Raw genomic sequence first — 27,950 nt, 5'->3', positions numbered from 1 at the left:
AGAATATTCAGAGCTCAAGTCACTGGCTGGGAAAATGCCCAGAAAAGGGAAAACAACCAAGACTATTGAGGGTTACTTTCTTGGTGAGCAGGTTTCTCCTCCCCTCCCTTCTGATGAGGAAGAGCGGTGCTCACCATCAGGGGAAGACACGGAAGTCAGTGCTTCTACATCCCAGCCCACTCAATGGGATCAGTTCTGGGAAAAGGTCTTAAAGAGCCCAAACAATTTTCAAAATCATGATAGAGAGGTGGAGGAAAAACTGGGAAGAGTAATAAAAGACTTGCAAGCAAAGTATGAACAACAAATCAGCACCCTGCTAAAGGAGACCCAAAAAAATGAGGAAGAAAATAACACCCTGAAAAATAGGCTAACTCAATTGGCAAAGGAGGTTCAAGAAGCCAATAAGGAGAAGAATGCTTTCAAAAGCAGAATTAGCCAAATGGAAAAGGAGATTCAAAAGCTCACTGAAGAAAATAGTTCTTTCAAAATTAGAATGGAACAGATGGAGGCTAAAGACTTTATGAAAAACCAAGAAATCACAAAACAAAACCAAAAGAATGAAAAAATGGAAGATAATGTGAAATATCTCTTTGGAAAAACAACTGACCTGGAAAATAGATCCAGGTGAGACAATTTAAAAATTATGGGCCTACTTGAAAGCCATGATCAAAAAAAGAGCCTAGACATCATCTTTCATGAAATTATCAAGGAAAACTGCCCTGAGATTCTAGAACCAGAAGGCAAAATAAATATTGAAAGAATCCACCGATCACCACCTGAAAAAGATCCAAAAAGAGAAACTCCTAGGAATATTGTGGCCAAATTCCAGAATTCCCAGGTCAAGGAGAAAATATTGCAAGCAGCTAGAAAGAAACAATTCAAGTACTGTGGAAATACAATCAGGATAACACAAGATCTAGCAGCTTCTACATTAAGGGATAGAAGGGCATGGAATAGGATATTCCAGAAGTCAAAGGAATTAGGACTAAAACCAAGAATCACCTACCCAGCAAAACTGAGTATAATACTTCAGGGGAAAAATTGGTCTTTCAATGAAATAGAGGACTTTCAAGCATTCTTGATGAAAAGACCAGAGCTGAAAAGAAAATTTGACTTTCAAACACAAGAATGAAGAGAAGCATGAAAAGGTGAACAGCAAAGAGAAGTCATAAGGCACTTAGAAAAGTTGAACTGTTTACATCCCTACATGGAAAGACAATATTAGTAACTCTTGAAACTATTCAGTATCTGGGTACTTGGTGGGATTACACACACACACATGCACATGCACACTCTCATAGAGACAGAGTGTGCAGAGTGAATTGAATAGGATGGCATCATATCTTAAAAAAAAAAAGAAATCAAGCAGTGAGAGAGAAATATATGGGAGGAGAAAGGGAGAAATGGAATGGGGCAAATTATCTCTCATAAAAGAGGCAAGCAAAAGATTTTTTTTTTAGTTTGGGGAAAAAGAGGGGAGGTGAGAGAAAAACATGAAGCTTACTCTCATCACATTCCACTAAAGGAAGGAATAAAATGCACACTCATTTTGATATGAAAACCTATCTTACAATACAGGAAGGTGGGGGATAAGGGGATAAGCAGGGTGGGGGGGACAATGGAAGGGATGGCATGGGGAGGAGGGTACAATTTGAGGTCGACACTCACAGGGAGGGACAGGATTAAAAGAGAGAATAGAAGTAATTGGAAGCAGGATAGGATGGAGGGAAATATAGTTAGTCTTACATAACACGACTATTATGGAAGTCATTTGCAAAACTACACAGATATGGCCGATATTGAATTGCTTGCCTTCCAAAGGGAGGGGGAGGGGAGGGAGGGAGGAAAAGAAGTTGCAACTCAAAGTTTTAGGAATAACTGTCAAGTACTGTTCTTGCAGCTAGGAAATAAGAAATACAGGTAAAGGGGTATAGAAAATTATTTGGCCCAACAGGACAGAGGAGAGGATGGAGACAAGGGCAGAGAGGAATGATGGAGAAGAGAGTGGAGTGGAGATGGGGGCAATTAGAATGCTCGGTGTTTTGGGGTGGGGGGAGGGGACAAGGGGGGAGAAAATTTGGAGCCCAAAAATTCTGTGAAAATGAATGTTAAAAGTGAAATAAAAAAAATATAATGATCACTCTTACTTTCAGGGTACTCATGATAAAATATTTTCTCTCCTGGTAGTAGAAGGGTGGTGTTCTATTGATATAGTCACCGATGGTTAATGTGCCAAGTTTATTGTACAAAACTTTTTATTGCAAGAGCAGGTTCTAGGGAATTTGACCATATGGGAAAAATTGCAACTATTTTGTAAAAGAATTAATATATTAAAATTAAAAATCAAATGTATACATAGTTCAAAAAGGAGTTAGAACCATAATTCTTACCTTAACTAGATTGGTAATTCAAATACTAAAATGGGGGTGGGGGAGGAAAAAGGAATGTATCAACGAAGAAGAAAAAAGACATTTTTATCAAACAAAAAAGCAAGAAGACATTATTGGCAATAGATGGTATAGTAAACAGGGTATTGAATTTCAAGGCAAGGAGACGTAGGTTCAAATCTTAAGTCAGACATCTGTAACCTCAGGTTAGTCATTTAATCACTATGTATCTCAGTTTTCTCATTTGTAAATTAAGGGAGTTGGACTAGTTGGACTGAGATTCCTTCCAGATCTAAATCTGTGATCCTGCGATATTGCAAGTAAGTCAAAATAAAAAGAATGTCTCTGAAATGAAAACAAAAAGATTAGAAAAAAGTTACTTTGTATGTAAAGAAAATATCAAGAATTGATCTCTCTCTTCCTCCCCCCCCCCCCTTCAATGATATATATCATAACCTCCCTTGGAGCAAAAGACTTGAACAATCTTTGAAAACAAACTATTATATTTACATGAAGAGATATCCAAATTCTCTAATAATCATCAAAATAGATATCAAGAGAGCCTTAAAATCCAACCATATATATGTATATATATATATATATATATATACATATATATCACAATGGCAAAAGTAGCAAAAGATAGCAAAAAGAAAAAAATCAATGCTGGAGCATTTATGAAGAAATAGATATTCTAATATATCATTCCTAAGAATATAGAGATGATAACTTTTTGGAGAATGATGATGTGACAGAGTGTTACAGTGCTAATTACTATCTTTGACTCAGCAATTACATTACTGGGACTTTATCATGAAACTACTATACAAAGGGAAAATAACCTATTTATGCAAAATATTAACAGCATGTTTATTCATCATGGCATAACTCTAGTGCAAATTATATGTTTAATGACTGCAATAAGAATGAAAAAATTGTGGCATATGAGAACAATGGAATTATGGCATCAAAAAACCCCCAATAAATATGCAAGAAAATATGGAAGTCCTTCTGAAAGCTTTCAAGTACAAAATAGACATTTCCCTTCATAGAGGGAGTTTGAAGCTTAAATAGATCAGAGATACAGGAAAAGAGCAGCAAGACAATGAATTTGCCTTTGGGTAATCTGCATTTCTACTTTTATACCTAACTACTCACCTACAGAAGAGCCCCAAAGCAACCCGGGAAGTGAAACTGACTGAATTGGGACTGATTATCCTAATGTAAGATAGAGTGTCTTATTTAGGAAAGAGACATTTGGTCCAGGAAAGATTGTCAGAAGAAGTGAGTTAAACTTCTTTCATCTTCTTCCTGGAAGAGACATACATCAGAGCCTGATTCTGAGGGAGTGAAAGGGAAGAGAATTCTGCAATTGTGAAATTAAGAGTAGGTGCTATAGCTGAAAGATTATTGCAGCACTCTAGATGAAAAGAGAACGGAAACACTTTAGCTGAAGAGAATGCAGTACTACCCAAACAAGCTAGTGGATGAAGGTAGGGAAAAATACAGTACCCAATAATAGAGTTGTTAGTTCATGGACTCCAGGGGATTGACCCATCCATCAGGGATACCACAACCTGAGAAGAACTAGGGGCCAAAAAATCTGACCAGCCCAACTAAGCAGCAGCAGTAGGACAGCCTGCTCATTTCAGTCCAGCAACAATTGAACCTCGTGAGGAGCAGCAGCCAAGCAACTGATTGTTTTACCTAACCCAGAAGTGAATTGACCAATCCAGCTGAGATATTACACCCTACTTAGAGCAAGCATAGCTGAACAAAAGAGTGATAGGTCCATCATTTATACATGTCCTCCCGTGATCATTATGAGAACTTTGTAGAGAAATGATTTCTTGCAGTTGTGAGTTGCCTTGGACGTAATATATTTCTGACATGTACACCTCTCTGCCATTGAACTTTAAATTCATGCTTACTCTTCCTGCCCCTCTCAACTCTGTGTGTACTTATGTACAGGGAGAGGGTTTCCCTGGTAGTGGGAGAAATATTTTGTAACTACAAATTTTACTATGCCATTTGATTAATGTCTTTTCTAAAGAACTGAGTCAACTGTCAGATTATTAAGGGGAAACACACTGATGGGGACTCTTCAGCTAATAGTAGAAGGATAGCCACACATAGGGTTATCCTTAGAATTCTGAAATAAATAGCAGCCACCTCTCTGGAAACTCAACCTGATGGTGTCAAAGGGCAGGGTGAGCAAGAAAGACTGGAATGGTGGTGGTGGTGGTGGTGGTGGGGCTGTTAAGGGCGAAATATCTCTTTTTTGAGTTCATGTGCCAGGTAGCTGTTGTCCAATATGTATTTGCCACAATGCAGAAATTATAGAAGTAAAAAAATCTAGGTTTTATTTATTATGCTCAAGCACAGATTCAGGTCTCAGAGAAAAACTGGATAATATGAAGATTCTAACAAGACTTCTTATAAGAGAAAAATATGTCAGTGACAAAGAAATAATTTATTTATATATTGCAATCTTGTCATTCCTCTTAGGTCATAAAATTTAAAGAAAAGATAGATCCATAATGCCCCACATTCTTCAATGTCATAAAAGTTGAACAAACTTAGTTAAACATAGTCAGAAGCTCATACATCCCCTAAGGATACAAACCTCATCACACAAACTCCACAGGTAAACTAAGTCAGGTTACAGAGTAAACTACATTTAATTTAGACTGTTTGAAGGGGAGGATTTACATGTAGCCAAGGAGTCAGGGATAATTGAGATTCTTCCTCTGGCTTCTTATTTAAGGAAGGAGGAAGAGGAAAGGGAGTAGGGGAAGGACAAAAGAAGGAGAAGGAAAAGAAGAAAGAGAGGAACTAACCAATCTGAAATGGCAGGTTGGGTTCCTGGAGGGCAGTTACCATTACTCATAGATTGTTGTTTGTCCTGTGTCCTCAAAGAGGACCAATGATTTGCCAGTGAATTGGATTTAAGTGAGACAGAGCTATGCAAAGTCATCATTCTCGCTATCTGTTCCAGAATCATCAGAGTTCAGTGGCAAGACAAAAGTCCATATAAAAGTTATATTCACACTACACATTTTCTTATTCTGCAAAGAATGTTAATTTTTAATTCAAAAGTCAATGTTTCTGCTTCTTTACACTTCTACCAGCACATTTTTGTCATTTTTTTCTTTAATTTACGGAATGAATTTTGTAATTTTGAACAATTTACCTGTTTTATATGACAGTGAAAACTATTGTTAAGTGAAACAACCTAGTGTAATGGAAATAACAATGAACATGAAGTGAAAAGACACTGACTTAAGTCCTCACTGTCATTTACTAGCTGATCCTAGGTCTGTTACTTTGTTTCCTTAGTTTCTAAATCTGTAAAATGGAAAAGAATTTGCCTCTACTTTGCAGGTATTAATAGACTCAAATGAGATAATACATACCTCTAAGCGAAGTATAATTTATTATTATTACTAATGCTTGCCCAAAGATATGAATTTCTATCTACCATTCCTGAGTTATTGTGAAGATATCACAATAAGGAAAAAAAGCATAATTTTTCTTTTGTTTATTGCTTTTTTTATGTTTGTGTGGTATGTGACCAAACTTCCAATTTTTGGTGGGACTGGAGTTTTAAGACTGCAGACAGGTATACTCCATCCAGATTGAAGAATTATTAAGCTGTTTCTGCCTTAAATCTACTTCTATAAAATTTCCCAGATGTAGATCTAGAAAAGATAATGTATATGCAACAGATACACTTATTTATTTGTGGTTTATGGTCTTTAAAATTAATTTTCTACCCATCATGATAATTTTCATATTTTGATTAACAAGGAGACTTTTTTCATACTGATACTATAGTGAGTATATGAATCAAAATCTGGCATTACCAAATACCATACTTATTATTTGATTTACAGATAAAAGCTTTCATAAGTGTTCTCTCCCCATCATAAAGTGAGTTTCTTGTGAGAGGGAACTTCACAGTAAGGTCTTGCCTTTTCGTTTAGAACAGTGCTTTGTGCATAGTAAAAGCTTAAAAAATGCTTCATTTATTCAAATCATTCTTTGGGGCTACAATTTCCTGATTATTAAAATTAAAGTGCCTGATCAGATCATCTCTAACTACCCCTCTCGCTTTAAATGCTAACTGGCAGCTCACAGTTTGACTTTAAATCTTTGATTAGACAGAAAGATTTTTGGGAATAGGGTCAGAATTTTTCTGATCTTTACTATGAAAACTTTAGATTGCGACAGTACTATAAACCCAGGGGGTTCTCAATGTAATATTTGCTGATTGATTGTCAACCAGCAAATATTTTTTACAAGGTAAAACAAATCTTGAAAACTGTCCTAGATAGAATTCTAAAGTGTAATACCTGTAGAGTATCTCAATAGAGAAACATTATTGCCTATGCCAAAGTCTGTGCATACTATGATACTGGTGAGCTCCAAGTTCATGACATTAAGACCTGTCTAAAAGTTGCCTGTTGTTGAATCAATGTTGCATAGTGGATAGAGGTAAGCATTTGGAGACCACTTGATGCAAGTTCTACTTCTACCACATAATCTCTGTAACCAGTTTGGTAAAATAAGAACAATTCTTTGTACTGTCTCCCTCAAAAGATTGTTTTAAGTCTCCATTGTGATTGTATGAGTAAAGTATTTCACAAACTTTAAAATGTTATATAGATGTTAGCTATTATTGTGGTCCTATGAATCACTGAACCCTTGAGAACAAAAACTGAACAGTGCATTTCCTTAATTCTTGTTTGTTTATAGTAATTATTGTACAAAAACTATATTATTAACTGACATTTAAACTAGCTTTAAAGTTTGCAAAGCATTTTCTCAACTCCAAAACAATGCTGAATTAAGTATTGCAGAATATGATATATTCATTTTAGAGGTGAGGAAAATGATGCTTAAAAAGGTTGTGTGTGGTGTTTGGTCACCCAACTAATTTATGTTAAGATGAGTGGCTTGAACCTATGTATTCAAATTCAGCACTCTATCCACTTAGCAATACAAACTCAACAGGCTGCTTTTAGAAGCAGCTTAGTGTCCTTGGAATGACCTTTGGAAGGCTCACCTGAAACAAACATCCACAGACCCTGGAAGAGACAACAGAATTCCTTCATCTAAAATATTCTACACATACTGAACTTCTGAATTTTGTATATAGTTCTGTGATTTGTTTTCCCTTAAGTTGGGGTCCATCAACTTAATTTTTTTAATAATGTATTTCAGTAATTCCCTGGGGTAATCTCAAGTATTTTAAGTATTTAAAAACAGTATTCTGAGAAGGGCTTGATGTCAGACTGCTGAAGGGATTTATAACAACAAAATTAAGAACTTCTGCTTTCCAGAAACACTTGCTACTTGTCAATAAACCAGCAAATATTATAGTGTCTCATAAATCCCTTATTGCTTTTAAAAAATTTTTTATGGTTTATTTAAAAAACTTATTTATTTATATTTATAAATTTATTTTTTATTTAAGCTACTAAAGCTTATAGGTTTATCAACTTTAAAAAAATGATAACTATTTCAACAATTGATTTCCCTTGAAGTACTACAGCTTAAAACTGCACTAAGAGTCCTGGGGGGCACTCTGTATCCAGGACTCCTTGAGTTTATGGATTTTCATAGTAATGATCTGAAAGACTGTATCCCTATCCTCAGAAAACTTTCAATGGAATCAAAGATTTTACCACTTTCTGAACAGATGGTATTTGTTAATCATGAAACGCTGCCTGGAGGAGGGTGGGAGTGGAGGTTAATTTGCCCCTAAATTGGTTTTGGTCTTTGGGAGGTGGTGTGTGTGTCTGCGTGTGTCTGTGTGTGCGCGCGCGTGTGTTCTAGGAGGTAGGTAGGAAGGTGTACACACACTTACACATACACACCGAGGGATGGCTAGAGGACGAAGGGAAGGAATCCTGTTTGGCTCGGGGCCTGTGGGGAGCACGTTCCCTCATCCTTCCTCCCAGCCCCCTCCCTCAGCACAGCGCCATCCCAGTCGGCCCGGGCGGGTGCTCGCCGCTCCCCCGGCTCTCCGAGGCTGCAGTCCGCCCCGGTCCGCGGCTGCGGTATTTTGTCCCGTGCGGTGACCCCTCCTTGGCGGCGGGCGGCGGTAGCGGCGGCCGCGGTTCGGTGGGCCGTGGAGGCGCCGCGGCCTGGGGCCCGCGGGGCAGCGAGGAGGCCGCTGGAGGGGGCGGCCCGGGCCTCCGTGGCCTTGGGGCTGTAGGGGCGGGCGGTTGGAGTCGCGGAGGAGGGTGCGAGGCCCGCCGCCGCCCCCTCCTCGTTATCTGGTTGCTGGGAAGGGGGGCAGGCTCGGCGAGCCTCTCCCCTCCCCCGCCTTCCGGCCACCATCGGCTCCGCCGCCGCCCCGCTGGCCCTCCAGCCGGCTCCGGCTCCCGCTCCCGCTCCCGCTCCCGCCCTGGGCTCGGCGGCCCTGGCTGGAGGAGGAGCCGGGGGAGGAGGAGGAGGACGCCGCTCCCGGCCGGAGCCGCCGGAGATGGCCGGGGGAAACGGCGGCGGCTTCGCCTCGGCGGCAGCTGGCAGTGGTGAGATCGTTCAGCTCAACGTGGGGGGGACCAGGTGAGCTGTGGGGGGCGGGGAGGAGGAGGTCGGGGTTCCCGGCCCATCCCCCGCTGAGCGGACTGGGCTGTTCACAGGTGGGCGCTGGCCGGGAAGCGGCGGCTCGGCCAGGTGGAAGATGGCTGTGCCCCAGGGCACCCCCATCCCCCACTAGGGGGCAAGCCCCCCTAATGCCAGGGCTCTCCCCCCCTTGGGGAAAAGAAGGGCGTTGTGAGTGCCCCCCCCCCCCCCACGCGGGAGCCAGACGTCTCCCCTTCTCCAACCTAGTGGGAGACAGGGAGCATCAAATTAGGAGACACTTGGGGGAAAGAGAGAGGGAGAAACATAGTTGAGTTGTGGCCATGGAGGTTTCACAGTCTCCCATTCCCTTTGACTGTCTTCAGCCAACCAGCTACCCCACTTTACTTCTAAACGCACGCAGGCTTTCCTTGAAGGCTTGTATCTCGTATGCCGAATACTGTAACTGTAGTGCATTGTGTCAATTACAGCGTGTCTTAATTGCAACCTTGTTACATGTATCGGTTTGAAGGAACTGTGTGTAGATGTTAGAGGAAGACGGCTAAATGATGCACTCTCAGTTATAAGAATATTTTATTGATTGTAAAGTGAAAAATGGAGACGATAAAAAAGAGTTTGGTGCCATATCCTACCCCGCCCACGTTCTTCCCACCACCCCAATCTCGCAACCCACCTCCTTTGCTACGGGCCCTTGTTTTCTAACTAGTTGAGAGGCCAGGAGTGGGGATAGAGGGGGAAGGATGTGTGGAAACGACCTTAATTTTTGTGCTGTGCTGGTTTACATTTTATGAGCCACTTTTCTCAGAAAGAGTTTGCCAGTTCTCTGTGAAGGAAGGGCGTAATTAAGTTAACGAAGCGTGGTAGGAGCCAAATAGCTAAGGCTTCTAGGATAATGTACTTTATAATGCTCAATCCAAGATAAGTTTCAAGACCTGAGAGGTCTCTTTTGAATCATATTAGAACGTGCTTTGAAATACAATAACATTTTGACCAGGATAATTAAAAAAAAAAACTTACAGTTTTAATCCCAAAATTTTTCAGAGTTTTGCATTGTTAACAGGGATCAAAGCTTATTATAATGAATAGAACACTGGGTTTTTACTCAGAAACACCTGGGTACAGATCACTCCTTAGATACTTTATTGGCTTCTTGATCCTGGGCAAGTCACTTAATCATTCTGCTTTGCTTTCCTTATCTATTAAAGAGAAGTTTGGACTCAGTGGTTCCTAATCCTTTCCAACTCTAAATCTGTGATCTTATATCTTATACATAGGTAATTATCTTGCACCTTCAGTCCATCATTTCTCCAGTATTCTTCCCCTAACTCCCAACTTGACTTATTGTGGACCATTGTGGCTGCCCCCATGATAAATGACCTTAATTGTTGAAATATGTTTTAACAGAGTGGCCTCAAAACGTGTAGATATAAATAATAAAAATGGCACCTAAGAGTAGACAGTAAATATTATCTGTTGTGTCAGAGAGTACTTATTTGACCGTGGGTGAGCTGCAAGCTTTAAATTAGAAAAAGTTCTTACCTTCATGAGACTTATAGTCTAGTAACATGATATATTTATTGATGATATTGGTTAGCCATCAAATTGGGGAAATTAATAGCATTATACTTGTGACATTGCTATTTTTAAGATGCTTTTTTAAACTGAGTTATGAATACTATATATTACTGTTTCTTATTTTAGTTTTTTTATAAAATTTTGAATCTATTTTTGTCTTAGCTTTTTTTGTTTATGGTCATTAGCAAGTGTAAAATTCCACTTAAGTTATTAAATAGTTTGTGAAGGCAGCTTCAAAAAAATTAAAATTGTTATTTCTGTTTTGGAGGTTATCAGTGCTTTGTCTTATGTTTCTACTTACATTGTATAAAAGAATTAAAATGTTAGATTACATGTGTGAACAGCAACATATGAGAAAGGTGAAGTTTTGTTTGATTTGATGGAAAATGAATAAAACTTTTGTTCTGCCTTATTAATATTAAACTTATTTTAATTCATTGTATATAGCTGTTACGATGAAAACATTTAATCAAATGGATAGTAATATATAAATAAAATATCCCGTTGCAGTAATATAAAAATACATTGTTTAATTGTTGTCATATTTTAGAGCTAGGTAGGACATTTTAGGAACGCAGATCTGCATAGTCACAGTAGACAGACCTGGATTCAAATCTGTTTCTGACACTACCTGTCTGACCTTGAGCAAGTTGCCTAACCTCCCTGGACCTCAGTTTCCTCTTCTGTAATAGGAGAGGGTTGGATTAAATGACCTCTGAGGCTCCTTCCAGCTATAGATGTAGAATCTTTATCGTTTTGGCCAGTATAAGAAGCAAATGGTGCAAGATGTATAAAACTCATCAAAGTTGGGACACTGTTAAGTGTCCTAAGATTGGAAAACTTTTACTTGAAAGAAATGTTTCTAAGATTGACTTTATTAATACTATGTTCTATTTGGAGAGGAAAAGATATATAAAAATGTGCATGATCAAAGATATGAGAAAATTTGAAATGGTAGCCAAAGTAGGTAAAAGCATTTAAAGAAAAGATACTACAAAAGAGACAAACTCTTACAAAGTCACATAGTATGTTGAATAGAACATTGGACTTGGAATCAGTCATAAAAATCTGGGTGTACATTTCATCTCTAACACTAAATAACTGGTGTACCTAAGTTACGTAACCTTTTTAAAACTGTTTCTTCATCAGACTTCTTTGAGAAGGTTCTGTCTGCATAATACATGCCTATACTTCTTTCCTCTCACTTTAGCTCTCTGCAGTTTAGTTTTTGACTTCATCACTCAGCTGAAACTGCTCTCCAAAGTTAACCATTGATCTCTAAGCCAAATAAAATGGTCTCTTCTCAATCCTCATTTTTCTTACCTTCTCTGTAGCCTTTGACCCTGTTAATCACCCTCTTCTAGACACTGTTTTCTTTAGGATTTCATGATGCTGCTCTGTCCTTTTCCTCCTCCTACCTGTCTTCCACCTTTTCATTCTCTTTTCCTCTAATCAGTTTAGTTTTGCCACCTAACTGTAGGCACCCCCCAAGGCTCTATGCTGGACTTTCTTCAGTTCTCCCTCTACTATTTTACTTGGTGATCTCCTCAAGGCCCATGAATTCAGTAATCTCTGTGCTGCTGATTTTCCAGTCTATTTATCCAATCTTAGCCTCTTGTTTCAAAATGCCTTATGGGCATCTTGAACTGGATGTCCTATGGATATCTGAAACCTAATATATCCATAAGAACTCATCTTTCTCTTCATGCTCTTCTACTTCCAAACTTTTCTATTGCTGTCAAAATCACTGTCATCATCCTTTAATCACCCAAGGTGTCATTCACACTCTCTCACATTCTTCTGAGACAGCAATGAATTCAGTTTTTTCAACTCTCAAGTTTAATCAGTTGCCAAGGCCTGTTATTTCTACCTTTATAACATCTCTCTCATCCATCCCCTTCTCTCCCTCATCTCCTCATGCCTCAAGTATTAAAATAGCCTTTCCTGTTGATTTCCCTTTCTCAAGCCTCTTCCCACTCTATTTCATCCTCCATTCAGCTAAGTGTTCTTTCTGAAGTTTGGGTCTGACCATGTTATCCTCCCCACCCCACCCCTCCCACCCCATCAGTAAACTCTAGTGGCTCCCTGTCACCTCCAGGATCACATATGAAATCCTCTTTTTCACAAAGCATTCTATAACCTGCTCCTCCCCCACCTTCCCAGTCTTTTTCTAAAATGAGACATTTCTACACTCCCCACCTTGCTCACACCACAGACATACTTTGTGAACCTTTAACTCTAGGTGTTTTTTATTTTATTTAAAAAAACATTTCGTTTTAGTAATCCTCCTCACCTTTCCATCCCCCCAATTGAAAACACAAGAACCTCAAAATGCATCATCAGCATCAATAGCCAAAACAAATTTTCTCGTTGACCATGTCAAAAAAAAATTCTTATTCTGTGCTTTGACTCCTTCACTTTTCTATGGAGAGGGTAGATAGTATGTTTCATCATTTTGAGAAGATTGATTTTATTTTTAAATATTTTATTTACACTAGGCATTTTCATTAACTCTTCCCTGTGTATGAAATATTTTCCCTCATCATCTTGGTCTCTTAGTTTCCCTGGCTTTTTTCAAGTACCAATTAAAAATTCTGCCTTCCTCAGGAAGCCTTTTCTGATCCCCTCCATTCTGTTGTCTTCCTTCTGATGATTCTATCCATTTTATTTTGTATGTAGATTGTTGGCACATTTTCACATGTTGTCTCCTCCATTAGACTGCGGGCTCCTGTTTGCTCAGTGCCTCACACATAGTAGGTGCTCAGCAAATGCTTCTTTACTTGCCTGTAAAATGTGGATGATAACTGTAATGTACCTACTACCCAGGGTTGTTGAGGGTTTCAAATGAGGTTCTGTTTCATTATTAGGTAAAACTTAGAACATTTTTATACATGTTTGTAGAAGTAGGAAAAATGTGTATGGTTATAAAATTGTCTGCTGTATTCTGCACTGGTTTGACTAAAAATTGGGTAGGAATGTCTTCCCCTTCCCACCCTCATAGCACTAAGAGTAATTTAAATTTTTAGTGATATTAAGAGTTGGTGCTCATGCTTTCGCTCAGTTTGACACATCGTTCAGTTTGTATTCCAAGAACAGAATTTTGAGCATTAGCAGTTCAGTTTGTGGAGAAGCAGATAATTATGTGCTTTGGTTAAGTGTGGCGAAGAGAACCAAGTCAAGTGGCATAGTGGATGGAATCCCGGACAGATGTTGAAAAAGCTGAATTGGTTACTGTTTCAGATACATGCTGGCTGTGTGACCTTGGGGAAGTCTCCGTTTCTCTGTGCCTCAGTAAAAGGAGACTAATAGTAAGAGCTACCCCATGGCTGCTGTGAGGGCCCAGTGAGGTGACATACAGAAGGACCTTGGCAAACCCTAAGGAGTCACGCAGATGCTAGTCGCCATTACTTTTATGTAATACTTTAATCATTACAATTTAGAATTGGAATTTTAATTTTGTCTGAGAATGTTTTCTGAGAAGTTGTTTAATAAATGTGGAGTGAAATAAATCTGGCTGTCTGAATTTTTTTGAGTCTATTTTGTGACAGAACTTTTAAAATGTCATGGAAAGAACATTGAATGATAAGTGAGAAGCCCTCAGTTCTAGTTGCAGCATTTCCAGTAATCAGCTGAGCGACCTTGTTCCTAGGCCTCATTTTCTCTCAAATGAGGGGGGTTGTGATAGATGATTTCCAAGGTCCATTCAAGGCCTTTGATTCTGTGAGTACAATTTCCAATCAGCTTTGTTAAACAAAACAAAACATTCCTGAACACCGACTTAGTAGGTCAGCCAGTTTGATTGAAATACTTGTCATTTAAAACTGTTCTTTGTTGCTTTATCAAGTTCCATTTTGGGGGTAGTGGTGGGGGTTACAGGAAGTGGTGAGGAAAGTTACTGTGACTCTTTTGTATTTATGAGAAGACACTATCTTAATTTATTGCCATCATCCCTTCCTCAAACTTTTCATTCAAAGTGCTTTCCTAGTATTATCTCATTTTGCTCTTAAAATAAAAAGTTCTGTAATATAGGTAGGACAAATATTTTAATCCTTGTTTTATAGATAAGGAAATTGGGACTGTTATTAATTTAAAGCCATTCAGCATTTATTGTACGCAAATTATGAGCCATGTAGTGTTCTATGTGATGGTGATAGACAAAAATGAAGCACCCCTGCCCCCAAATTGTTTACATTCTGTTGGGTAGGTGGGGTAAACCACGAAAAAATGCAAGGTAAATTTTGGGAGGAAGCACTAACATTTAGGGGGAGAGTCAGGAAAGCCTTTCATTTATGGATGCCGTAACTGAACTGAGCTGGGATTTTGAAAGGTAGAAGTAAGGAAATGAATTTCAGGAATGGGAGGACAACCTGTCCAAATGTACAAAGAGGGGAAACTGGCATGATGTTATGTAAGATACAGTAAGAAAGACAGTTTGACTAAATTTCAGAAAACCTGAAAGGGAGTAATGTATGAGCTTGAAAAGGTAGCTTGAAGCCAGGTTGTAAAAGGCTTTAAATATCAAATGGTTAATAGATCTCAGATCTGTAAAATGGGGATGGATAATTACATACATTACCTATTTCAGAGGGTTGTTGTGGGTTCAAGGTTTTGTAGACTCTAAAATGCTATATAATTATTAGCGTTAGATAAGTCAAAGAATCACTATTAAAACTCATGTCTTCCACCTTCCTGTAGAAAATAGTTTCTACCAAATTCTGGTTCTTGCTTAGGAATTTACCACTAAGGGATTCTTAAAAAATCACACAGCCCCATCATTCAGTCCCAGATATTTAACAGTGTTAAGCTAAATGTTAATTGTGCTAAACTATAAAGGTTGGGAGAAAATAAGACTAATGTTTTACATTGACAAATCTTTTAAAAGGTATGTCAAAAATTTGGTTTTTTTTTTTAAATACATAGCAACATTCATGGTTTAAACATATTTATTTAGTGTTTACATTGTGCTAGGGGCAATCAGAGCTATAAAAAGGAATGAGGTAGAGACTTTTCCCATGGAGCTTATATTCTGGTGGAAAACATATAATTTCTTTTCATGGAGCCTTTTCTGATTGTGCCCTAGCCACAAGATGAAATAGCATAAATAGATGTGAAATTGCAGTAAGAAAGATATAAAGTAAAATAGTAGTTCACAGAAAGAAAAAAAATTCTTTAGATTGAAGTGATGAGGTAAAACTTCATCAGTTATATGGCACATGGACTGGACTTTCAAGGATCAATACAAGTTCAACTTGCAGAGTTAGAAATAGGGAGAAGAGTATTCTAGGCAGAAGGAATATCAGGAGAAGAAAGAGTTTTGGTTTATGTTCTCAACATTGTGGGTACTCCCATCACTAAATCGAATTTTAGTGACATCTTCATCACATGATTTTGAAATAATATTTTCACAAATCTTCAGTAGAGAATCCTGCTGGAGGTCTGTTTACATTTTAAAACTTTTTATTTGTTATAGCTTGGAAATTAAGTATTTCTCTGAAAATTTAAGTATGAAGTATTTGGTATTGTAATATTGGAAATGTTCTTACATTTTTGTGGATCTTTGTTATGTCCAGGCAAGGTTGGGTTACAATTTTGTATGTGGTAATGTTGCAATTTTAGTACAGTTTTTGTTGAATTCTCATGGATATTTGGAGCAGGGTCTGTATTTGTAATGAGGGACTTTTCATTTTTATGAAAGATACATTATGATGTATAATTTTGGATACCAGGTTTTGCTGAGCATTTAGGTGGTACTAAATTTTCAAACCTGCAGGGATATGTGACACAGTTTCAACTGTTTTTATTGCAATAATCTTCAGTAATGTTTAGGTCTGGGTTTCGTAAGCATAACTCTTCTATAATTTCTGGTGGCAGTAACTGAATCCTGAATTAGCATTATAAATCCCTCCATTTTTATAAACAAATCAGCATGTCTCATTCAATTGTTTGACACTGTTAACGTTTTTGGTTGAGTTCATATGGATGTCACCCATGGAGGGCTTTTTGGTTGCACTCTTGGATCTCAACTGTTTTATAAGCTCCATACAGTTGTGTGTACTTACCTTATATTGATTGGAAACATTTCTGATGTTTGTCAGTTGCAAATAATGGTAGCTTTTAGTTTTAAAAATATACTTTCTATCACATTATAAAGGATATTTTTATTATTTATATTATGTTGGTGATAGTTTCTCCAGACTTTGAGCTTATAGTCCACTAAAACCCACAAGATATGCTTCGCAAGAACTGTTTATTAATAATGTCTCCCTCATTTGATATTTATGAAGTAGATTTTTAAAAAATAGTATTGTATTTTTTCCTTCAGTTACATGTTAGGAAAATTTTTGCATTCCTTTTTACAAGGTTTTGAGTTATATTTTCCCCTTCCCCTTTTATGAAAATAGTAGCCAGTTTGATATAGTTTATACATATGCTATCTTGTAAAAATATTTCCTTATTAGACACAATTGTGAAAGAAGAAACAAATCAAAAGAAAAAAAAATCAAGAAAGTGAAAAAAATGCTTCAATCTGCATTCACAGTTTTTTATCTAGATAGTTTTTTCCTTCCTGAGTGCATTGTGCTTGTTTTGGATCATTGTTTTGCTAAGAGCTGAGTCGTTCATAGTGATCCTCACACAATGTTGCTGATACTGTGTACAATGTTTTCTTGGTTATGCTCATTTCACTTTGCATCAGTTTGTACAAGTCTTTCCAGGTTTTGTTTTTTTTAATCTGCTGTTCATCATTTCTTATTCCGCAATAGTATTCCATTACATTCATACACCACAGCCTTGTTTAGCCAAGCGCCAAGTGATGGGCATTTCCTCAATTACCAATATTTTGCCACCATGAAAAGGGCTGCTATAAATATTTTTACACATGTAGGTCCTTTCCACTTTTTTATGATCTCTTTGAGGTACAGATCTAGTATCTAGTAATGGTTTTGTTGGATCAAAGGGTGTGTACAGTATGGTTGCCCTTTTGGCATACATTGCTCTCCAGAATGGTTGGATCAGTTCACAACTCTAGGAACAGTGCATTAGTTTCCTAATTTTCCCACATCTCCAGCATTTATCATTTTCCTTTTCTGTCATATTAGCCAATCTGGTAGGTGTGAAGTAGTACCTGTGAGTTATTTTAGTTTTCATTTCTTTAATCAAAAGCGATTTAGAGCATGAAATATATTTTTTGAAAGAAAATTTAACCTGTGCGTATCTCCAAAGTTAGATGCCATCTGAAGTAACTTCAGAGAAGGAATAGCAGCTGCTACTCCTAGAAATTCCCATGAGACAAAAACCCAGGAAAGCAACCAGTAGTAAAACCCATGGTTTCATGTTTATATTCACTATTGCAAAGTTTAGACAATAAAAAAGATCCAAATAAAGTAGGAGACCTGATGGGATAAAATGTATGATTGGACATGACTCTGGATGGGTCTACCTTATTCAAAAGAAACAAGGTAGGAGTAGGATAGGATTGTATTTTAAGAAACATTGGGCAGGAATTCAGATCCAGGCCTCATAATTCACTTAATCCCAGTTGCCAAGAAAAGGAAAGAAAAAAACCAGGGGAGGAGCAGGGTGTGGTGGCGGTGTACATCTGTAATCTCTGAGGAGATTTAAGACTGTCAGACACTTTGTACTCTGGAGTACTTTGTAATCTGCTGTGGAGTTTAGCTGATTGAATGTCATTACTAAATCCTGCACGAATATGGTAAATCCTGGAAAGTGGTTGGGGTTGGTCAGAAATGGAACAGGTTGAAACTCTGGTGCTGATCAGTACTGAAGTTAAACCCATGAATTGCCACTGCACTTATAGCCTGGGCTAGAGAGGGAGTCCCAGCCTAAAGAAACAACTACAACAACAAAAGGGAGTGTGGCAGAATAGAAGTAATTTTGTCATTGTAGTATAGTGGAGAACATCCTGGCTCATGTAGTGGTATGATACAGTAGCAATGAGGGACTTTGTTTTCTGAACGTTTATATTCAGTCAGTCAGTAAGCTTTCATTAAGGATATTATTGGCACTATGTATACACAAAAACAAACCAGAAAGAACAGTTCCCTCTCAGGAACTTCACAGTATAGTGGGGGAGATAGCATGCAATAGCATGTAAAAATAAACTATGTATGGGATAAATAGGAAAAAAATTAGCAATGATAATGGCTAGGCCACTTTCCTTTGCATTTTTTTTTCCTTGCTATTTTTGACCTTTTTTTCTTCTAGAGAATTTTGTTATTTTTTTCTGGCTCTATATAATAATTTTTTGGTAGTTTCATTGGTATGGTACAGAAAAAGTAAATTAATTTAGGTAGAATTGTCATTTTTATCATATTAGCTCAACCTGCCTGTGAGCAATTGATATTTTCCCAATTATTTAGATCTGACTTTATTTGTGTGAAAAGTGTTTTGTAATTGTGTTCATATAGTTCCTGGCTTTGCCTTGGTAGATAGGCTCCCAAATATTTTATATTGTCCACAGTTATTTTAAATGGAATTTCTCTTTCTATCTCTTGCTGTTGGTCTTTGTTGGTAATGTATAGCAATGCTGATGGTTTATGTGGTTTTTTTTTATATCCTGCAGCTTTGTTAAAGTTGTTAATTATTTCAAGTAGTTTTTTAGTTGATTCTCTAAGATTCTCTAAGTATACTGTCATATCTTCAAAGAGTGATAGTTTTGTTTCCTCATTGCCTATTCTAATTTGTTCAATTTATTTTTATTCTCATTGCTAAAGCTACCTTTTCTAGAACAGTGTTAAATAAAAGTGGTGATAATTGGGCATCTTTATTTCACCCCTGATGTTACTGGGAAAGCTTCTAGCTTATCCCCTTGCATATAATTCTTGCTGAGGATTTTAGATAGATACTACTTATCATTTTAAGGAAAACTCTATTCCTTTGCTCTGTAGTGTTAATAGGAATGGGTGCTGTATTTTGTCAAAAGTTTTTTCTGTACTAAAATAATCACAAGCCTTCTGTTAGTTTTGTTATTGATGTGGTCAATTATGCTGATAGTTTTCCTAATATTGAACCAGCCCAGCATTCCTAGTATTAACCACACCTTGTCATAGTGTATTTGACTGGTAACAAATTGCTATAATCTCTTTGCTAATATTTTATTTAAAATTTTTGCAGCAATATTTATTAGGGAAATTGGTCCAAAATTTTCTTTCTCTGTTTTGGCTCTTTTGATTTATGTGTCAGCACCATGTTTGTGTCATAAAAAGAATTTGGTAGGACTCCATCTTTGCCAGCTTTTCCAAATAGTTTGTATAGTACTGGAATTAATTGTTCCTTAAGTGTTTGGTAGATTTCACTTGTAAATTCATCTGGCCCTGGAGATTTTTTCTTAGGGAGTTCATTGATGGATTGTTCAGTTTCCTTTTCTAAAATGTAGTTAAGTATTTTATTTCTTCTTTTAACATATGCGATTTATATTTTTGCAAATATCCATTTCACTTAGATTGTCAGGTTAATTGGTATATATTGGACAAAATAGCTCCAATTATTGCTTTAATTTCCTCTTCATTAGTGATGAATTCACCCTTTTCATTTTTGATGCTAGTAATTTGGTTTCCTTTTTTTTTTTTATCAAATTAACCAAAGGTTTAACTATTTTTTCATAAAACTAGTTCTTTATTTTATTTATTGATTACATAGTTTCTTACTTACAATTTCATTAATCTTTGACTTTTAGAATTTCTAATTTGGTACTTAATTCGAAATTTTAAACTTGTTCTTTTTCTAGATTTTTTGGTTGCATGCCCAACTCATTGATCTTCTCTTTCTGTATTTTATTCATATGTAAACATTCAGCAGTATAAAATTTCCCTTAACTGCTTTGACTGTATCTCATAAATTTTCATATGCTTCCTCATTATTATTATTCTCTGATGAAATGATTATTTCTATGATTTGTTGTTGGACCCACTCATTTTTTCAGATTAGATTACTTAAGTTTCCAATTAGTTTTTAATTTATCTTCCATGGCTCTTGATTACATGTGGTTTTTACTGTATCATGATCTGAAAAAAGTGCCTTTAATATTTTTGCCTTTCTACATTTGTTTGTGAGGTTTTTATGTCCCAATACATGGTCAGTGTTTGTATAGGTGTCCTGTACCGTTGAGAAAAATGTATATTTCTTTCTGTCCCCATTCACTCTTTTCCAGAGGTCTATCATATTTAACTTTTATAAACTTCTGCTCACTTCCTTAACTTTTCTTGTTTATTTCATGGTTAGATTTATCTAGTTCCGAGAGATGGAGATTGAGGTCCCCTTCAAACTACTATAGTTTTTGCTATTCCTGTAACTCACTTAACTTCTCTAAGAATTTGGATACTATACCACTTGGTGCATGTATGTTTAGAATCGATAGTACTTCATTGTCTGTGGCAAGTTTTAGAAAGATGTAATTTCCTTCCTTATCTTTTTCAATTAAATCTATCTTTGCTTTTTCTTTGAGATCAGGCTACCCCTGCCTTTTTAAACTTAAGCTGATGCATAATACATTCTCCTCCAGCTTTTTACCTTTACTCTGTGTGTATCTCTTTGCTTCAAATGTGTTTTTTATAAACAATATATTGCATTCTGGCTTTTAATTCACTCTGTTATCTGCTTCTGTTTTATTTGAGAGTTCATCCCATTCACAATTTTGATTACTAACTACGTATTTCCATTCATCCTATTTTTCCCTGTTTATACTTTTCTTGCTCCTTTCACTCTTCACCAGTATTTTGCTTCTCACCACCACCTCCCTCAATCTGTCCTCTCTTCTATCAACCTCCCCCCTTTTCTTTCCCTTTTCCCCTCCTACTTCCATATACGGTAAAATAAATTTCTATATCCAAGTGAGTGTGTGATATTATTCCTTCTTTGAGCCAACTCTGATGAGATTAAAGTTGAAACAATGCTCGCTCTCTCCCCTCTTTCCCTCTACTCTTTTGTGCTTCTTCATGTGATGTAATTTACTTATTCTGCCTCCCTCTTTGCTTTTCTCCCAGTACAACCCTTTTTTCTCTCCTTAATTTTTTTTTTACATCATGTCAAAGTCAACTTATACCTATACCCTCTGTCTATGTATACTCCTTCTAACTGCCCATATAGTTCTCAAGAGTTACAAGTGTCATCTTCCCTTGAATAACGTTTTGGTTTTTTTTCTGTTTACCATTTTATGTTTCTCTTGAGTATTGTATTTGAAGGTCAGATTTTCTGCTCAGCTCTTGTCTTCTCATCAGGAAAGTTTGAAAGCTCCCTATTTCATTGAATATTCATCCCTTTCCTCTGAAAAACTATGTTCAGTTTTGCTGGCTAGTTGATTCTTGGTTGTAATCCAAACTCCTTTGCCTTCTCAGAATATCATATTCCAATCCCTCTGATTGTATAATGTTGAAGCTGCTAAGTCCTATGTAATCCTGACTATGACTCTTTGATATTTGAATTGTTTCTTTCTAGCTGCTTGTAGTATTTTCTTCTTGACCTGATAATTCTGGAATTTGGCTACAGTATTCCTTGGAAATTCTATATTGGTATCTCATCTTTTCAATAACTATTTTACTTTCTGGCTCTAGGATATCAGAGAAGTTTTCCTTGATAATTTGTGATCATGGCTTTCAAGTAGTCCAGGAATTTTTAAATTCTCTCTCCTGGATCAGTTTTCCAGGTTATTTGTTTTTCCAATGAGGTGTTTTATATTTTCTTTTGTTTTTTCATTCCTTTGATTTGTTTGACTAATTCTCAGTGTCTCAGAGTCATTAGCTTCCACTTGCCCATTTCTATTTTTTAAGAAATTTTTTTCTGTTAGCTTTTGTATCTCCTTTTCCATTTGGCTTGTATTTTTTAAGGAATTGTTTTCTATATTCAGTTTTTGTCCTTTCTTTTCCAAGCTGTTGATTCTCTTTTGCATAACTTGTTTTCCCAATTTTTCGTCTGCTCTTCTTATTTGATTTTTAAATCCTTTTTGAGCTTTTCCAAGAAGGCTTTTTGGTTTTGAGATGAATTTATCTTCCCTTTGAAGCTTTGCATGTAGACATTTTGACATTTTTGTCTTCTTCTGAGTTTCTGTTTGATGTTACCTGTTGCCATAGTAGCTTTCTATTGTCAGAGATCTTTTTTGTTTTTTACTCATTTTTAAGCCTATTTCTTGGCTTTTAAAGTTGAACTCTGCTTTTAGACAGGGGACACGGTCCTAAGCTTCTTGTTCTGGGCAACCAGAGTCTGGTCATTGCTTTTCTGTGCTGGGACCTTGGGTACTAGCAGCTTTCTCACTGTGCTGAGGTAGCCTAGCCTAGTCATGCCTCTTGTGCCAGATTTTCCTAGGCTAGCAGTTTGCCTTTTCCACTGGGACTGGAGGTTGGCCTGCTGTGCCACTAGCCTGCTGAGCCAGGACTGAGGGGCCTTGGTTGTTGATCTGTGCTGTGGCTAAGAGCCTTCTGCTGGCTTGCCTGGACATTGACTGCTCTGGGCTTGCTTCTCTTTTACTCAAATGAGACAGAACTTTTCTGAAGTCCTCAGTTATCTTAAAGTGGAAAATTGTTTCACTCCATCTCTTTGTGAGTTCTGTCACTCCAGAATCCATTTAGAGGCTTGATTTAATGTTGTTTCTAAGGGAAACTGGAGAGCTCAGGCAGCTTCATACCTTTTTTTCTGACATCTTGGCTCCACCATGGTCAGTAAAGACAAATTGTTGTTTTATCCTTAGTTCTCAAAGTTCTCAAAGAGGACCAATGACATCAAGAAGGTGATGTCATATCTTGCAAGTGAATTGGATTTAAGTGAGGCAGTACAGAGCAAAGTCACCAGCCTTACTCTCTCCTCCGGGGGCCATTTATGTCCAGTGGCAAGATTATATAAATAAGGATGACTGTAGATTGCCCTTACTGGGAAGACTTTGGCATTTTAAGCTAAGATCTTTCCTCAGTCTCAATTTGTCTGAGGCAATGCCCATTCAATGATTAAGGTTAGGATACAAAGAAAGTTAAAAAATTAAACTATCTGCCTCAAGGAGCTTACAGTCTGAATTGAAGAGACAACATGCAAACAAATGTGTACAAAAACAAGTTATGTAGGATAAATTAGAAATATGTGTGACCTTGGGCAAGTCAAGCCTTTTTGGGGGGTGGAGTGGGAGAATGGTCTCAATTTCCTCATCTTTAATATAAGGTTATAGAGGAGATGACTTTAAGGTCCCCTATTAAATTTATGGTTTTATGACTCTACACCTGGTTTAGCTCAATTCGGTATTTTTCAAATACTCTACTATGCGGTGGTCAGTGTGCCAGACTTTAGGGTTACAAAGACAAAAATGAAGGCATCTCTGCCCTCAAAGAACCTGTGTTTCATGGATTATAAATTACTTGTCCGGAGTTTTTTATTTCCATGGTATGATTTGATAAAGGTAAATATTTTAGAATATTTAGAATATTAGAATATTGGAGTTTTATGAAATGTTATTTGATATTTTTGAACATAAGTAAAATTTTAAATCACCTTTTCTGGTTTCTAATTAAGACTTAATTTTCAATTACAGATTCAGTACCTCAAGACAAACACTTATGTGGATTCCAGATTCATTTTTTTCCAGGTATTTCACATTTATATATTGAATATCTTTTTTAGAATTTTGACTTTTTCCCAGAGTAATAAAAAGAAAACTTTGCTTGGGCAAGAAAAGTCTTTTTTCCCCCGTAGATTTGCATAAAAAGTAAGCTAACTGCTTTGAACATGGACTTTCTACATTCTGAGTGCAGGTTGTGGCTAATTCATGTTTGTGTTTTAGAGTCTTGTAAAATAGATGTCAGTATTTTAATAAATCACTAACCCTCCCCTCACCCCATGCAGGTGAAATATCTGAGTGGCGAGTACCCTTATATATCATTTAGATAAACTTGCTCATTTTATAAATAAGTAAAGTAAAACTTAGAGACTTTTTAAGTGACTTGTCTAAAATCACTTGGCACTTTTTAAGTGGCTTGTAAGATTACCATCTCACTTTCTGAAGGACTTTTGTTTGTAATCACTAAGAAATGAATTTTTGAAGGTAGCAGTTTATATCTTGTATAACTATCATGATACAGAAAGACCTGTTTAATACTTTTTCTCTAAAGTGAACTAATTTTTCAGCTATTTACAACTTTATTGAACACTGTACTTATTTAGGCCCACTACTTATTCTGGGCTTTATTCATTAAATATTGTCTAAAAAAAAAACTTCATTTCAAGGTGGAAAGTCAGATATATTCATAATTAAAAGGTTTCATTCACAGAGTGAAATATACAATTGAAATGCTTTTCGAAATCTGGAATTAACCATGGCCTTGAATTCTTGATTAGAATGACCTTATTCGGATACTCTATACATTTTTATCATAACAAAGTAGTATATTCAGAATGTTCCAAAAATCTTTAGTGAATTTTTAAGTTTTTCAAACTTGTATAAGCTTAAAACTGGCTTAAGACTTTTGGAACCTTTAATGCTTGTGTGTGTGGGTGTCGGTGTGGGTGTCTGTCTTTCTGTGTGTATTTATATATACTTTTAAAATTTGAGACATTATTCATAGGTATACATATGTGTATATATAACTATAGCCTAATGTACCTACCTTCCAGTTTGCTGAGTGGGAGGATTTCAACCCTTCGAGATGAAACTGGTGCTGTAAGTATAATACTTTTGATTAAGCATAATATGTTTCCAAATCAAAACTTAATTTTGTACACACCATTTATAAGTTCTTAAAATTAAAAAAGTTAATTAATAACCATAAGTGGAATATAAATGCTTAATGTTTTCCACCAAGATTTTGATGTCTTTTGAGGTTATTAATAAACTTCAGCTTTTGGCTGAGAAGAATAAAGTAGTTGTCAAAATCTAATTTTTATGATACATGTTATAGTGAATATAATGAAATTAATGTGACTGCTCTAGGGTTTTTTCTATGATACTTGACTTGGTATGTTAGTTTAATCAATGCTGTTTTTAGAATATTGTTAGCCTTTTAAAAGCATGTATTCCCAACACCTGTGAAATCACAGGTCAAACTCAAAATTATTAGGCTAATTTTTCTTTATGTTCCATTACTCAGGTGAATTTGTGATCTCATTTATCTGGTCTGCAAATTCTTGATATCTTTTTAACTTTCATCTATCTTCAGTAAATTGTCTGTTGGCCCTACTCATGCTTTGGAGACATTCTTTTGGTTTTCTTTACATTGTATGGTTACCAGGGGAGCGCCTAAGGCTATCCTTCAGTTATCCCTTGTTCTTTATATATTACTGGCTCATTTTTTTCCCTGTTAAACATTTCTTTGATAATATCCCTTACAATCCTCTCTCCTCATCCCTTCCATGATGTAATTCCTTGTTTGTAATATTCTTCAGCCTGTTCATGATCTGTCTTTTCATATTGAGCTGAAATCTAACCTGCAACTTCTCCTTATGTTCCTCATTATGTTCTCTGGAGCCAGGTAGAACAAGTAGTGTGACAGGCCTTCAAACAAGTTAAAACAGTTTTGTTATCCCCTCCAAATCTTTTTTTATTCCAGATTAAACTATTCGACTTTTCTTTAGCCAGTCTTCCTAGGTCATGATCATGAGATCCATCGCTGTTTTGCATACCCTCATTTTCCAGCTTATCAGTGTCCTTCCTAAAATATATTTCTAAGAGTTGAATGTAGTACTTCAGATACAATCTGACCAGGAAAGAACTTAGTATCTCTTTTCTCCTGAAATTTTTACCATTAGCTTTTTTGGCTGTTTTATTACATTATTGACTCGAGTTCACAATTTACTAAAAACTTTTTCAGGCAAACTATTCTCTAGCTGCATCTTTACCACCTTGTACTTTTGAAGTTGATTTTATGAATCCAAGTGTAAGACTTTGCATTTATCCCCATCGACTTTTATTAGATTTGGCCAATTATTCTATCCTTTCATGAACTTTTGGGACCTTAAATATGCCATCCAGTGGATCAGTTATGTTTCTGTCTTCTGTAAATTTGATAAATATGTAATCTATGTTTTCAAACATATAATTGATTAAAAAATATTATCTAGCAAAAGACTGAGCAAAGATTCTTGAGGCAGTCCACCAAATACCATATACTTCTAGGATGGCCAAACCATTAATGACAACTCTGGATTCTGCCGTTTTCAAATCATTTAACTAATATCACCTAGACCAAGTCTCTTCATCTTTTCCACAGTAACAGCAAGAATGATTTTACTATATGTTTGTTAAAATTTAAATCATCTATATATCTACAGCATTTTCCAGATCTACTAGTAAATCAGAAAAAAAGTATAATTAGGTTAGTGTGGCATTAACAGTCCTTGTAATCACCATTTCTTGGTCTTAATGTTCAAAAATCAGCCCTTAAATAATATAGGACTTTGCAGTACATGTGCTGAAATTGGAATGAATCAGAAATGATAAATATGAAGAATTCAGAGAAACATGGAAAGATAGCAAAGCTAGGGAAAAAACACATAATGAGTACAATATTACAAAAGGAGAGAACAGTAAAATGAAACAGCATTATAAAATTGTAATGACCATACTTGGTCCTGGAGAAAAGTTCAGAGAATGCATTTCCTTCCCTTCATTGTACAAGTGAAGAAATTTTGTGTGTATATTATGTTGCATATACTTGTGACTCATGTATTGGTTTTACTGAACCATTTTCTCCCCTTTTCTGTTTTAAGTTTTGATATAAGGGAAAGCTTACTCAGTAAAAGGGAGGGATATGTTTGGAAATAAATGTGAAGTTAATAATGCATTTGTTAATATTATGTTTCTAGTTCTAGATATTTTCCAAGAAATGAATTCATGTTCACTGAGCATGCAGTTTGCAAAGTCCACAATTCCTTTTTTCAGAATTTTTTTTTTTCACTTTTGCCATTCTATAGTTTTGTAGCATCTTTTCTATTCTTCATGATTTTTCACAATTCAAGAACACGTTTTAGTAATCATACTTGTCAGTTCATTTAACACCCTGGAATGTCTAGCCTTGATATGACTTGAATTTATCAGGGACTATTAATTGTTTACTATCTCTTCTTAATTATATTTAGTTTCTTCTCCTTGGTAGTCATTTTTTTTTTTTCATTTAAAAGATCCAGCGAAGACTTTGGATCTGTCTTCTTTTTGAAGTCCATTTTTACATCCATTGGCTTTGAAGGCTGCTGAAGCATGTGTTATGGAGTTGAATTGGGATGGGGAATCTGAGGCCTTGAGGCCACATGTGACCTTCTAGGTCTTTGGATGAGGCCTTTTGACTGAGTCCAAGTTTTACAGAACAAATCCTTTTATTAAGAGTATATATTCTGTGAACTTTGGATTGAGTCAAAGGATTGCACTAGAGGACCTAGTGGGCCACATGTGGCCTCAAGGCCAAAGGTTAC

The 27,950-nt window shown here is 36.5% G+C and overlaps 1 protein-coding gene across 2 annotated transcripts in view; it reads left to right on the top strand.

Annotated features, from left to right (window-relative positions):
• Positions 1-8,617: 8,617 nt before the first annotated feature.
• The window catches only part of KCTD3 (potassium channel tetramerization domain containing 3), a 69,097-nt gene continuing 49,764 nt past the window's right edge, over positions 8,618-27,950 (top strand). Inside the window, exons 1-3 of one of the 2 annotated variants that reach the window (XM_072647834.1) lie at positions 8,618-8,963; positions 24,082-24,135; positions 25,161-25,206. In XM_072647834.1, coding sequence (XP_072503935.1) covers positions 8,881-8,963; positions 24,082-24,135; positions 25,161-25,206 — 183 coding nt within the window. In that variant the 5' untranslated portion in view covers positions 8,618-8,880. The remainder of the gene's footprint in view (positions 8,964-24,081; positions 24,136-25,160; positions 25,207-27,950) is intronic. The other variant, XM_072647833.1, reaches the window with a different exon arrangement.

This window comes from Notamacropus eugenii, chromosome 2 (assembly GCF_028372415.1).
Source record: "Notamacropus eugenii isolate mMacEug1 chromosome 2, mMacEug1.pri_v2, whole genome shotgun sequence".
Classification (NCBI taxonomy): Eukaryota; Metazoa; Chordata; class Mammalia; order Diprotodontia; family Macropodidae; genus Notamacropus; species Notamacropus eugenii.
The sequence above is the reverse complement of the archived record's forward strand: the minus strand, read 5'-3'. Positions and strand labels throughout refer to the sequence as shown.